Genomic DNA, 14,694 nt, shown 5'->3' on the forward strand with positions numbered 1-14,694 from the left:
TACTTTTGTATAAAGGGTATGAAAGAAAGAAAAATCAAGCAGTGAGAATGACTCAGTGACGCTCATCTTTATTGTGATGTTTGCACTCAGCTTCAATGATGACTGTGTAAAGTGAAACGTATCTTAAAGAACGATAAAGCTACAAATACCAAGAAAATGTTCCACCCCAGATGGGACTCGAACCCACAATCCCTGGCTTAGGAGGCCAGTGCCTTATCCATTAGGCCACTGGGGCGCGCACGAGTCGTCTCGAGAAAATTATACTAATATTAATTGAGGACAAGTGACAAACCATACTAATATGCGGTAGTAAAAAATAGTAGTGGTTGATTTTTTCTGTTTGGTTTGGAATCCATATCTATGTTTTTTATTTTTATTTTTAATAAACGTACTGAATAAATCCAACTCGATGAAACGGCGCAGCCATTGCTCGCTACTCGGTTACTAAGCAACTAAGACCAAACCATTGAGTCAAGCTAAACGTAGAAGAACCGTGCTGCTTCCTGTTTAACAGCAAACTCGGATTGAATACAAAATGGTATTATGTTCCTTTTCCCGATATTACAAGCTTTGTATTCGGCTTATTCAGAGGAGAAAACAATCTGCCTCCGTTAAACAGTTTAAGTTGAATAGATGTTAAACAGTCTCATTAAATTGTGAAGCCTAGTGATCGTAATTTTTATTTTGAAAGTCGTCGAACGGAAACTCTTAACCATGTTGTTGTTAACTACAAACTAGCTAATGCTATCGACATCTAAGTAGAAAATACACCACGCCACAGCGTAAAACTTGTTATTTTCTTCTCTCTCTCTCTTTGTTTTTTAAATCACGGCAGAGCCGTAAGAGAATTTAGTTGTCGTTTACCCCGTTGTGAGGTTTTAATGACAAATTAAACCAACAGTGACCATTAAATGCTAAAAGGTTACGGACGCAATAACGTAGCTAACACCAAACGTTACCTGGGTTAGTGATAATCAAGCATCAGCTAAGGAGAGACTTATCGAAATGGTGAGCTGATGTTTTTGGAAACTTAACTCCAGGGCTGTTCTGATATCTTATAATATTATATATTTCTGCTTGTTTTTGCCTTGCTTAACCGTTCCTTTGGTGGTCCGATGAACCCTAACCCCACCATTTAGGTAGAAGCTGTGTTATAACTCGATATAGTAAATTTGTTTTCCTCGGTAGATTCTCTCTCGGGTCAAACCAGCCGTGGGAGGAGAGACATCAACGAGCATTGGTGAGAAAAACAAAAGAAATAAAAGCAAGCTCCCCCGATTGGAGGAATACCTGCAGCAGAGAGACTACCTGGGAGCCTTGACGTTGTTAGAGGTACTTAAGGAAAAACTCAGTACACACCTTTTGGTATCCACTGCTCAGCATATCGTAAGGTAAAGACCCTGCAGTTATAGAGGGAGAACCACCACCTTTAGAAGAGCCTCTATATACAACCGCTTGACAACAGTGGGGAGGAATAACTCCCCTTTTGCAGGAAAAAACCCCAAACAAATAAGATACACAAAGAATGTGTTTCTGGTTGAGGCGCTCCACTTTTTAACCTCCTGCAGTGTAACTTTGTCGCATTTTTGTTTTTTAAATTTAGATAGACACAAAAAAATTCCCTCCATTCAGCTGTCATTCTCTGCATCTCCAGGTCTTTTTTTTAGCACTATTGATTTGTGTCATTTTATTGACAAATATAAGTACAATGTGCCTTTAAAATTGAAGATGGTCACACAAAGATTTGCATATATATCCATTGTCTCCCAAAGGCCTGATAATTCAGGACTTTATATGTGAGTAGATTCATTTTAGATTATTTCCCATTCGAACTCTGCACATGTGGGATCAACAGCATATTTAATGCTTTTCACAAGGGCTACCCTTCCCTAGATGGAACAGTTATGAGATTTTATGCATTCCTAAATCAAAAGTAACTGAATCCTGACCTGCACTGTGTGTGCAGTGTGGTCTTAAATGAGTATCAGAATCAGCAGACCACTACATCTGCTTCAAGGTTCAACAATTCCTGAAATTCTCCAAGCAGCCAATCTGGCACCAACAACCATTCCACATTCATGTCACTTAAATCACTTTTCTTCACCATTCAGATGCTCAGTTTGAAATTCAGAAACTGTTGACTATGTCTGCCTGCCTAAATATGTCTAAATGCATTGATTTTCTGCCTTGTGATTTGGCCGATTATTTGCATTAAGAATCAGTTGAACAGATGTACCTAATAAAATGTTGGTGAGTGTATGCTGACCAGTTGCACCTGCGTGTATAGCTACTCTCCAAAGGCTCATTTCTCCCCCATGACAAACCCTGACTATGGGGAGATAAGTTAGAGTATTATTAGATTGTCACGACTGTGTGAACAGATCAAACTAGAATATAGTATACAGTATATTCTTAGTTTCTTACAACTCCATGATGAGGGGCTAAGTAGTGCTGCTGTTTAGACTGTTGATTTGTGGAACGTCAAGTTAAAAACAAAACAAAACACTTTTTTATTTATTTATTTATTTTTTTGGGTCCTCCAGATTATCCCTGTGCCAAGCACTGGAATTAAAGTTTCAGAAATACAGTTTCACTGTGAAACTGTATTTCACTGTCTGCAGCAACTGAGGTGTTGCTGCACCTGCTCATGTGTTGCTGTGTCATGTCTAGTTTCAGAAAAATATTGGCGAGAGAGAGGAGGATGCAGACCTCTGGATTGGGTACTGCGCCTTTCACTTGGGGGATTACAAGAAAGCTATGGAGGTAGTTTTTGTTGTACATGAGTGTGAATCCGCATGTTTTCCTTGATACAGCCCCCAAATACTTCAGTCACATATCAAAACGCTTTTGTAGGGTAATGTTTGAATATCCATTATATTCTTTCCATTTTCTGATAGGAGTACAAGTCGATGACCAACAAACCTGAGTGTCCTGCTGAGGTCTGGGTCTACTTGGCCTGTGCCCTGTTTTTTCTGGGGCTCTATAAAGAAGCAGAGGAGGCTGCATCCAAGGGTAGGCAGATATTTGTGTACAATGTTACTGAAGGGCAAACGTGCACTAATATTCTGTGGAACTGTTATAAGTAGAGTCCCAGACTGGGACATGTTTGGTTTACCAAGAGCAGCAACTGCTTTAATATAAAAATGTGTACTTACTTGGTTCAGCAGTTGATGGCAAGCTTTTGAAAGCAAAGGTATTGCATATAGATTGAACATTACAGAGTCAAGGTTAATATGACCATGTTTAGTGACATTTAACATGTTGAAACTCTTCCTGTGTGTCCAAATCAATATACTTCAGCTAGACTGTCCTGCAGCAGCAAGAAGGGTTATCAGCGTGTGAGGATTTATTGGTGATGCAGTTTATTGCCTTATAAAAAAGACTGCAACGGCTAATCATTGATCTGTTTGTTTTTTTTCTTTGCTTCATCACATTTAAGGAAACTCAGGATTACTGTATTTACTTTATTTTAAGATCACCGTCCTTGCAGAATCAATGTCTGGCGTGAGAACCTTGTTGTGCAGCATCAGACAGCCAATCAGAAAGCTGTGAATAATGAATAATCTTTTAGAATAATGATCTAAATAGACAATAAGTATGATTTGCATTTTATTTTGTTTGTTTCTTACCAAATTAATTTTAATGTGTCGCGCACCAGTTTGTTCTCAAAACATGCTCCTCTTGTGTACGTTTTGGTATTTGTGTGTTTTAGTGTTTATTTTAAGCCTTTCATTGAAAAAAAAAGCTTACAGGATTTTTTTTTAAAGGGCTTTTATTTTGAAGAGTGTAAACTTGATGTAGACAGAGATTATTGATAAGATTTTAAAAAGTTATCCTGTGTGATTGAAGAACTACCTCACATTTAAGCCACTGCCCATTCTTTGTGTGAGTTCTGTGTCCTGATGTTGTTATATAACCACTGAGAGCTAGGTAATGTTGTAATGAATGGTTTCCTTGTTCTCGTGTGGTTTGCTGTCTAACTGAATTTGGTGTCTCTTGTTCTCCCTAGCACCTATGTCCCCCCTCCAAAACAGGCTGCTGTTTCACTTGGCTCACAAGGTTTGAAAATGATCCCTTTATTATCACACTTTTATGTATTTTCTGTGCTTTGTCTGACTACCATGTTAATTCTTTTACGCAACACTGATTTTGAAGTTATTTTCATCTAAATCTGATTTGTTTGTGAGTTTGATTCATGTTTTCTTGCCCTCTCCCTTGTCTTTACAACCACAATCATTGCTGGCACTCACTTACTCAGTTTTTACTCAGTCAGTACACCTTTGCAATATATTGAAGCTTCAAAAACAGCTGAAAGTGTGCTTGGCTCTGGCAGTAATGAAGTGTCAGAAATGATTCCTGTGCAGTGATCTGAATCCAGTGATATTAAAGCCAGTTATAACCAGGAGTTAAAGTGAGCTGGAATCATTAGTAGATAAATCTAAGGATGATATAAAGCCAGTTAGATTTTCACGTGCTGCTTGGCGTTGCTTCCAGCTGATGCCACAGAATACTCCCTCACCCCGATTACGTCCCGCTGTAGTTCTCATCTATGTTCATGCGTACAGACGTTAGTATAATGATGAGCATGTTGCTAGCTCTACTGCACAGACGTGATCCACAAAGAGCGTTAAACCCCGGAGAAGCCAGTAGCCAGCCCAGAGAGCTGGAGTAGCACATGTCTGCTGATCACAGTCTGAACACAAAGAAAAATCATTGTAAACCTGTACAGCTTCTGATGTTTTTATCTTCTATGTTAAGCACAGTTTATGAGTTTATGTGTAATGAAATTAACTATATAAAGAAAACAGCAATTAATAGTGTTACAATATAAATAATTACAAGTGTTATTTCTAAGCGATTCTTTGCCTAAAACTGCGCTACTACTCCAGATCTGCCAGATCCCACTTTAACCCCCGGTCAATCAGAACACAGGAATAATTAACAAAAAACAATAGAAATGATAAAAAAAAAATGCATGTCTGAAAACGATCTGCTCAGCACATGAAGGTTTACAGCTGCCAGAAGCGATCACACCTCTGATTGCTGTTCCCTTCGTGTCCGTTGTCTTCGTATCATTTCTCAGTTCAATGATGAGAAGAGGCTGATGAGTTTCCACCAGAACCTGGAGGATGTGACAGAGGACCAGCTGAGCCTGGCATCCATCCACTACATGCGCTCGCACTATCAGGAGGCCATAGACATCTATAAACGCCTTCTGCTGCAGAACAGGTCTGTGCCTTTCCTTCCCTTTCAATCTTTGAAATTTGTTTCACACTCCTGCTGTACTTCAGCTCATCTCAGGAACCCCTTAAAAGGTGAGAGTCTTTTAATGGAGGGGTATTAGATTTTATGACTTTCACTCTTCGTGCAGACACAAAGATAGTGCCATTGACGGTGCAGTAGACCTGGTGAGCCTTCTTTCTCCAACCACTGTGCTGTATTTGGAGCATCCAGATACGAAAATGAAAATACTTTGATTTCAGTAGACATCTCCTGCCTCTTCTTGCAGAGTTATTATGTATTCATGGCTTTGGAACATGTGAGCAGCCGAGGTGGGTTTTTTTTTTGCTTGTTTGTTTGTTTCACTGTGTTGACAGTACAAGATCTGCCAGCTGCCAGCAGCTCTGAGGACCGCTACTTCCTTTGACTGCTGACACTGAAATGCAAAGATTTTAAACTAGTGCTGAGAAGATTCACGAATAGACTTTTCTGAAACACTCGATGTGCCTCATTTGGCTTCGCTGGACTGCCATTATCCAGTCCTCATATCTTAAGTGTTTCCTTGATTGTGTTTGCTTGGTTCCTGTAATGACTTTTTAGCTCCATCTGACTTCACTAAAAATATATTATTGAAAAATAGAGATTTGTAAAAAATATTTGTTGTCGGGGGTTTCTCTTTCTTACATGTGGAAGATAAAAGCTGTTGTGCAGGACTTTGTGCTGGGGAGCTGGCAGAGTAAAGTCCATTTAATGTCTGATCTCACTGATTTAAACATTTCTAGATGTTACTGTTGGATATTGTCCACATAGTTCGTGGGTACAGTGCAAAGGGAGAGTGACCCCTTTGATACAGACTTCACTCCACAGACCTTCAAATCTTAGTCTTTTCAGATTTACAGTTAACTTAAAATATCCTTTTCAACTTTCTCGTTTAAAAATGAGAATGTATATCAACAGTCGTGACACAAGAAAACAAGTTTCTGTCATTTGCTAGGTGTGAGAAAATGTGTTGTTTTGAAATAACTGTCTCTCAGTGTAGACTTCTATATGTAATGTGAACACTATTTTATCTTGCCAAGATGGGCTGTTTTGTGATCATGTGCAGATGGATAGATGTGATGTCTGGGTGAAAGGCTGGGTACATCCCAAACAGCTGACACGTCTAACACAGAAAGAGACAATTATACACACTCACCTAAAGCCAATTGAGAAACACTAATTAATCTAACAAGCATGTCTGTGGACTGTGGGAGGAACCCCACAACAGAGAGGACCTGCAAACTCCAACCGGCTGGCAAGTTTGATCACAGAACCTTTAAAATCTTCCAAGTGGACTTGTTGCACAGGTGGCATCCCATTCTTTCACAAATGTTTGTAGAAACAGTCTGCATACATTGGTGTTTGAAGGCTTAAAATAATTAATAATAATGATTATCACGAGAACTTTATTTATTAAGATATATGTTGTTTTTTTTAAAAAAAGAAAAAATTAGCCAGAAAGTCATTTTTATCTTAAATCTTGTCTTTTCAGAGATTTTTTGGCTCTGAAAGTGTACGTGGCTCTGTGTTACTACAAGCTGGACTACTATGATGTCTCCCAAGAGGTGCTGGCCGTGTACCTGCAGAGTATCCCCGACTCCACTATTGCTCTCAACCTCAAGGCTTGTAACCACTACAGACTTTATAACGGCAAAGCAGCAGAGGTACCGAACTGCGTGTCCTGGTCGATACTTTGGTGGTTCTTCATCTTTATTGCTGTGAATGTAACTGTGTAATGAGTTATTATTAAGAAGGTTTAAGGGGTAATGATAAAAAGTCTAAATTAATCTTTTTTAGCTTTACCCATTTTACATGTCACCATGTGCTATTACAGTAGCATGAAAAGTCCAACAGTTTCTAACATTTGTGTGAGGCAGAGCTGCTTGTTCTCATGTTTGTTTTTTTTAAATTACTTGCTCTGTTACACCTGAGTGGTTGCCCTTTTTATTTCTTAGATGATTTTAGCTAGTAGGTTTGACGTGTGTGTGTGTGTGTGTGTGTGTGTGTGTGTGTGTGTGTGTGTGTGTGTGTGTGTGCCTGCGCGCGCATGTGCTCTGGTCCCCTTAGGCTGAGTTGAAGAACCTAATCGACATCTCTTCCTGCTCCTTTGAGTTTGCTAAGGAGCTTATCCGACACAACTTGGTAAGCTCTCCACAAGCTTCAGCTGTAAGTGAGCAGGTGTGTGTGTGTGTGTGCGCGCATACACTAGTGACTGCTACACTTCAACACTCTGAATCCCTGTGTACTGCAGGTGGTGTTTCGTGGTGGGGAGGGTGCATTGCAGGTACTGCCTCCTCTGATTGATGTGATCCCTGAAGCCAGACTCAACCTGGTCATCTACTATCTCAGGCAAGGTGTGTAGCCACATCACTGCAACGTTGTTGTTGTTTTGTTTTCTTTTAATACAGGCAAAACAAGGGATTAGACAGGGTATACTAGTACAGAGTGCAACACGAATGAGGCCTCAAGCCTGGCAATCTGTTAGTCCTTCTTCTGTTATGGAAGCCGTGGGGGTCATTACTCAGGGCTCATGGCCAAGTGAAAGTAGAAACGCAGATCGATCAGTAAATCAGCAGCTTCGCCCTGTACTCCTTATTATTCTGCAGACACTGCATCAACCTGTCTTTCCTGAAAGATAAAGTCTCCACCCTCTCTGCATTTGTGAACAAGACCCTGAGATGCTTCAACTCCTCTGCTTGTGGCAGCAACTGCTCCCCAACCTGGAGTGGGCACCCCATCCTTTTTTTACTGAGAACAATGTCCTCACACTTAGAGGGCAATTGTCAACTACAAAAATCAGAGACAAGATCGCGAGACCACCGAACCCAATGTCCTTCACCCCTGTCCGACCAATCCAGCCCATGTTATAATGCACCTAGAACCACAACTGCATTTATGCTTCAGAAATGTTCTTGGTCTAGATGAACAAAATGTGTCATGAGTATGTTGAAACACAGTCCTATTGCCACACTATGTAATACTAACTTATTATGCCATTCATTTAATAACAAACCAAAACATTAGTGATACAATAGCTTCTCTGACTCACAATCTATTGCTATTTATAAATTAATGCCCATAAAGCGACAAATCTGACCATGAGCATAATTTGGATGAAGATTAGGAGACAATTGTGTGCAAGTGACACTAAAAGTTACCTTTTGAACAGTACTGTGAGAGGATCAGCGATTCTTGTGAAATGGGGATAAATGGGTGACGTACACCTTGGCCTTGCAAAAGCTCATTGGTCCTTTGGATGAGCTAAAAATTATGGGCAAACATAACGTGATGCACTCTTTCTTTCACAGCATCACATTTATCGTGCAGCATCACTATTCAGTGATAATAGATGTTAATTTCATGTAAAGCTGTATTAATCACCAGATTTTTATAGAGTTGACGCATTCACATACTCGCATTTCTGCTCACAGACGATGTCGAGGAAGCTTATAACCTCATCCAGGATTTGGTCCCCACCACGCCTCAGGTGAGGTTAAGTTTTAATTTTGTCTTTTTAAAAGTTTGGTTGTGGTGTTTGACTCCAAAAGTCTCTCCAGTTTCACTTTAATATGATATTTGTTAAAGTTTTATGTTAAGTTTAGAGTCAGTGCTTGTATTTTTAAAGTCACTGTATGGTCTTGTTACAGGAAAGAAAATGCCCAATAAAACAAAAACAACCCTGGCAGATTAAATAAATCCTGCTAACAAAAACTCTTCTTCTTTCTTCCCACTTAAGAGCTCTCGAGGAGATTTTTCTTTCCTCTGATCAGTTTTTTTTTTTTTTTTTTATCTTCAAAAGCACTTTAATGTCTCCTGGATCTGAACAATCTGAAACTCATGAAGTGTTTGGCTTTTGTATTCCTTTTATGTTTTTTTTTTCCCCTTACTTGTTGGAATGGATTTTGACGGACTTTGAAGCTGCGATGAAACAATGGATCAAATGATTCACTCTGATCTTCTTTTTTTTTTTATAGGAGTACATTTTGAAAGGAGTGGTAAACGCTGCTTTAGGACAAAAAATCGGATCAGTGAGTATTTCTGTAAGAGTTACATGCAAACAAAAATGATGGCTCCGAGTGTGAGACAAATGTGCGATTGTGCTTTCGTGTTTCAGAGGGATCACTTAAAAATTGCTCAGCAGTTCTTTCAGCTGGTCGGAGGCTCGGCGAGCGAGTGCGGTACGCCCCACAGAAATCTGACCTGTTTTATTATTTAAGGAAAGTGTGTTAGCATGTGTGTATTACATTTTCTATCCTTTCAGATACTATTCCTGGCAGACAGTGCATGGCCTCCTGCTTCTTTCTCTTGAAACAGTTTGAAGACGTTCTCATTTATCTCAACTCGGTCAAGGTTGGTGTTGCTCAGCGCGCACATTGAATCGCTTGCAGTGGAGAGTCAGTGTTATTTATTTTTTTATTCAGGTAAAAAAAAAAAAAAGACGCTCACCCACACGCTGGGTGAGAAGTGCCACTTCAGATGACAAGTGGTGCTTTACATTTATTCGTGTGTGTGTGTTTTTTTTCTCCTCCATGATTCGTACTACCAACACAAGGCTGACACTCGTTTTATTTCTGGACACGTGGGCACTCGTCCTTTTTGTGCTTTTCTTTTTCAGGGTTACTTCTACAACGATGATACATTCAACTTCAACTGTGCTCAGGCAAAAGCAGCGATTGGCAACTACAGAGAGGCAGAAGAGGTATGCTAACTGAGCAGCCATTTATATGTGTCTGTGAATAAATTGTTGGCCTTTTTCTTTTTACTGATTTTAATTTTTGGTTCACAGGTTTTTCTGCTCATTCAGAGTGAAAAGATCAAGAATGACTATGTTTACCTCAGCTGGCTGGCACGATGCTGTATGTATAGTCGATGTTATACTAACGGTAATATAGTGTATTTGCAGTCACAATCCACATTATTAGGTACACTTTGCTACTACAATAATAAGGGGGTCCTTTATTATTCAGCCCTGCTTTAATTCTTTGTGGCATAGATTCAGTGAGAAGCTGGAAATTCCTCAGAGATTTCCATCCATATTGACATGACAGCATCACACAGTTGTTGCAGAGTGCAGTGAAGTATCACTAGTCGGGGGTTTTTCCTGCTTAGGGGAATTTGTGTTGCCTCCCCCCAATGATATTTCAGTCAGAGCCAAATTAAATTTCCCAATTTTAATCAAACACTTGCTGCTGATTTGTCAGCAGCATAGACTCATTGGCATACTATATGCAGACTTATCATGCATGTATGTGTGCGGTCATCCCAGAAAACCCTGAGAAAGCAAACTCCTACTCTGCTTGTTCAGTATTTGTAAAACGGTAAATGGAAAAGTCCAGTTAAACAATAAAAAAACAGTGCATCTGTCACAACAGGGATTCAAACAAAAACATAACAGAAGAAAATCTGTCCTGGGCAGCTCAACTCTGAGCTAGACTTTGACACAGAAGGATTAAAAGGTGCTAAACCAGGTTGGCTGATTCTGTCAAAAATAATCAGTAAAACTGTAAGAGTAATCCTCACAGCAGCTGGCTGCCAACACAAGAACGCCATCTGTTAATTTCACTCTGCTGATAAGGTGTTTGTTCAGTATGAAGATGAGGAGTTTTGCATATATTATAACTAAGTGTGTAACAACCAAACAAGGAGCATAAATGATCCAGTTTCTTAGTTGCTGCTGCCAGCTGCACAAACATCTGCGAAACCTTTTTAGGTAGACATGAAAAGGATACAGTAATCTTCATCTGATCACATAAAAGCTCTTAGACACCTTTACACAGTGAAAACAGAAATGAGCGCCCCTTTTTACTCGTTCACCGAGGCTGAGGCCCGAATCAAACATTTTCAGCCTGAGGCCTTTAAAGAATTTAAGGTCTCTCATCACTCAGCTGGAGTTTCTCTCAGCAGCTCTGAGAAACGGAAATCTCTGATAGAAGAAATTTCTTCCATTCTCAGCTTTAATCTACATCAATAAAACCTGCCCGCAGCCTTTAAAATGTTCCATATTTGAATGTAAAAGAGCTGAAACTGCATGTGAGCGTTGGGTTATTGAACACTGATCTTGGTCTCATCAGACATAATGAACCAGAAGGGTCAGCTTGCCTGGGAGCTCTACCTGAAGATGGGAACCTCCTCAGATTCCTTCCATCTGCTCCAGCTCATTGCCAATGACTGCTACAAGGTGACATCCTCCTCCCTCCTCTTCCTCTTGTACTGTTTGTGGTGGCTGTTTTAACCCTGTGAGATCTTACTCATCAGCAGTGATGACCCCAACCCTAATCCTATCAGAACACATAGTCTCAGCAATCAGGGGACAAAAAAGTGTTTACATTGCTCCAAAAATACTTTTTTGCTCATCTTCGGAACAAACTGGAGGGTTATGCTCATAACTGCGACTTCACGGGGTTCATTTTAAGATTTTGGAGAAAATGAATTAGCTGGGATATGTTCCTGCCCCTCCACCATAGCCCCGAATAAGAGATTAAGAAGACAGGGAAAACTAATCAGTTATATTGATTGATTAATTAGTGGTTAGTTAGTAGTTTCTTTCTTTACTGAAGGAAAGATTAATGATAAGAAATGAAAACTATTATTTAGTCGCAGCCCTGGTTTGAATATTTATTTGCCTTTTGTGATGAATTTACACAAAGTGCCACAGCTAATGATTTGATACTTTATTGAGTAACTTGCTGATTATTTATTTTCCATAGATGGAGACAAGACAAAAACCTGTCACGGTATCAGATCAAGAAAAGCAGCAAATACTCAGCCTCATAACAACAACAGTACTTTTATGTTTTTGTTGTCTGAGAGTAAATCGTTAATTCTGGCTGCTGCATGCCTACACGTGGCAGCTCGCTTGTTAAAACGCCTTCATTTATTGCTGAAGGCAGGAGTCCTTCAGATCAGTTGTGTAACATTTCTGAGGAATACCTGCATCCTGAATCCAGAAATGTCAGATGTATTTAGAAGTCCCAAATGTCACCTTAAATGGAGAAACGGCACCTTTTATGCTCTGCCTGCTGGATTTTGTGGTATTTTTCACAGGCAGTGCAGCTGCAGTCTTCACCGAAAATATTTTGATATCTTTTTAAAGTGGACTTACTGTGTTTTTCTTTATTTTCTGTGTGTAACTGTCAGAGTGCTGGATGCTTACATATAAATGAGGTCATCACTGAGTCAAAAACTCACTTTTAGGTTCACAGACTTCAGACTCTTACCTCTAAACATCTTGCTGTCAAAGAGAGGAGATATCTGTAATAAGGTCATTTCAGGAACACAGCTCTGACTGTGAGCACAGGAGTCCACTTGCTGTTTGTGAGGGGCAGCCAATCAGAAGACACGGGGCCTCAAAGAGACACAAACTGCTTGTTTTAGACAGTGGATTAACTGAGGGGCAGCACCAGGGACCGGCATGAAATAAAAAAGCCGTGAATCACACAAAACTACTCTAAAGTCCAAAAACAACAATATGGAGCTGGGAATGAGCATAAATAGTCCACCTGAAGGTAAAGAAGTTAATAAACAGGCTCTGCGTGCCGATGCTCATGACTGCAGCCTGTCGTTTCAGATGGGTAAGTTCTACTACGCAGCAAAGGCCTTTGATGCACTGGAGAAGCTGGACCCAGCCTCCAACTACTGGGAGGGGAAAAGAGGGGCGTGTGTCGGCGTCTTTCAGCTCATACTGGCAAACAAGGAGCCCAAGTATGTTTGCCTCTCTTTCCTGTGGGGTGGTTTTGGTTTTGATCATCGTGCCGTCTGCAGGAATGGGTGTGAGGTTTAAGCAAAGTAAACATGAGAGATTGTGCATTCTTTACGTAATCTTGTTTCCTCGCATATCCTGTTTGCACCCTAGGGAGACTCTTAAAGAGGTGCTGAGCCTCCTTCGAAATTCAGGAAACCCCCAGGTCGAGTACATCATCCGAATTATGAGGAAGTGGGCCAAAGACAACAGAGTCCTCCTCTCGTGACAGCCTTGAGCCTTCAGTGCTGAACTGAAGACTCCAAGCCCACGATAAGAGCTGCCGGGATGCAGACAGCAGCACTGATGATTTATCCCACATCAAGAAGGATTTGTATTTTTCTACTATACTCTAGTTCTTTGTGCTGTTCTGTGTACATGTATTTAAATTTAACACATAATTTAACCAGATTAAACTTTTTTAAAACAAATGTCAGTGTGTAAACATTTTCATATAATAAATTACACACTAAACACTTCATACTGTCAACATCTATAAACATCAGTGGCTATTTCTAAACGTTGCACATTTCCTAAGAGTTTATTGAGCGTAGCTGCTAAGCTGTGCTCTGTACCAGTGAAGGAAGGATTCCAGTTTTAGTGTCGACTCTGAAAAAATTCTTTAAAAATTAAATTGTTGAAAACCTATGAAGTTACATAAAAGTCCACCATTTGAAGTACACTTTACCTGCACCACTGGTATTTCCACATTGCACTATGGTGTGCATGGGCTCACATATAAACAGTTAAAGGAGCACTCACTTCAGGCAGTATTCCACTTTTATACAGCTGTTATGACCCTAGCCTTCGTCTGAGACCTGTCTTTAAAGGGAAATATGGAAATGGGTAAAATACGTGCTTTTCATGTGCTATTAATGAAGCTGCAGTAAGGGCCTGATAGGTCTCTGTGACTCAAACCAGTCTGTCTGACATCACCTCCTTCACTCACTTTTCCTGTTAAAATAGGAAAAGGAGTGGTGCCCATTTTTTGGCCGGTTTTCTCATTAACATCTTCTCTTAACATGATAAACGTGTAATAGATTACAGTATTGGACCAGAATAGACATTTTTATTAAAATCATTAATTATTCTGTTCATCAGTCATTTGCTGCACGGTTTTGTTTTTCTGGTTTTATTTAAAAGGAAAATCAGTTTTCTGAGTGACATCAAATCTTTGACATGCAGTAAGCATGTGGAAATGTCAGTAGTTAAACCTTAACCTGCCTCTGCAGAGTCTTCTTCAGTGATAATAACACAGATCCTATCCCTAATCTCTACCACTTTACTTTCACAATATGGGATTTGGGGCTTTTGCTGATTGCTCACTAAAGCCTTTGAAATCAGGAAATGCACAAAAAAAAGAAAGAAAGTTCTTGATATGACGCATCAAAAAGTTTTTAACTTTTTAGGTTCAAGTCCTCGCTGTTGTTGGGTTGCTAAGGTACTTTCAGTTGGTTAAACATACTCATCTTTTATTCTGTGCCTGTGGTGATTTTCAAATCCATCTCGACCAGAATGACAAAATCAGGGCTACTCCCACTAAACAGAGCACAAAATGAAACCAGTGACCATTGAACTGGTCTCTGTGAAAACCAGCGAGGTGCCGTTTCAGTTGCAAATTTTGCAAAGCAATCTATCAGGACCACCACCCAACCCCCTCCAATACAGAGTGAGAAAAGTGGGGAGGGGCTGACAGG

At 40.0% G+C, this 14,694-nt stretch overlaps 1 protein-coding gene across 1 annotated transcript; it reads left to right on the forward strand.

Annotated features, from left to right (window-relative positions):
- Window positions 1-750: 750 nt before the first annotated feature.
- ift56 (intraflagellar transport 56) lies at window positions 751-13,404 on the forward strand. Its single transcript, XM_063475384.1, has 18 exons — window positions 751-1,008; window positions 1,189-1,332; window positions 2,671-2,763; window positions 2,898-3,012; window positions 4,010-4,059; window positions 5,084-5,229; window positions 6,752-6,923; window positions 7,327-7,401; window positions 7,511-7,613; window positions 8,691-8,746; window positions 9,234-9,287; window positions 9,374-9,437; window positions 9,521-9,609; window positions 9,875-9,958; window positions 10,046-10,115; window positions 11,331-11,437; window positions 12,827-12,960; window positions 13,112-13,404. The coding sequence occupies exons 1-18, from the start codon at window positions 1,006-1,008 to the stop codon at window positions 13,224-13,226; spliced, it is 1,674 nt and encodes a 557-aa protein (XP_063331454.1). The 5' UTR covers window positions 751-1,005; the 3' UTR covers window positions 13,227-13,404.
- The last annotated feature ends 1,290 nt before the right edge of the window (window positions 13,405-14,694 follow it).

This window comes from Pelmatolapia mariae, linkage group LG6 (assembly GCF_036321145.2).
Source record: "Pelmatolapia mariae isolate MD_Pm_ZW linkage group LG6, Pm_UMD_F_2, whole genome shotgun sequence".
In the NCBI taxonomy this organism is placed as follows: Eukaryota; Metazoa; Chordata; class Actinopteri; order Cichliformes; family Cichlidae; genus Pelmatolapia; species Pelmatolapia mariae.

Bases quoted from the DNA above. Each gene is read 5' to 3' on its own strand.
- ift56 (XM_063475384.1), top strand. The intron at 6,924-7,326 runs GTACCGAACTGC...TGGTCCCCTTAG, and splicing joins ATAACGGCAAAGCAGCAGAG to GCTGAGTTGAAGAACCTAAT. The intron at 9,288-9,373 runs GTGAGTATTTCT...TTCGTGTTTCAG, and splicing joins TAGGACAAAAAATCGGATCA to AGGGATCACTTAAAAATTGC.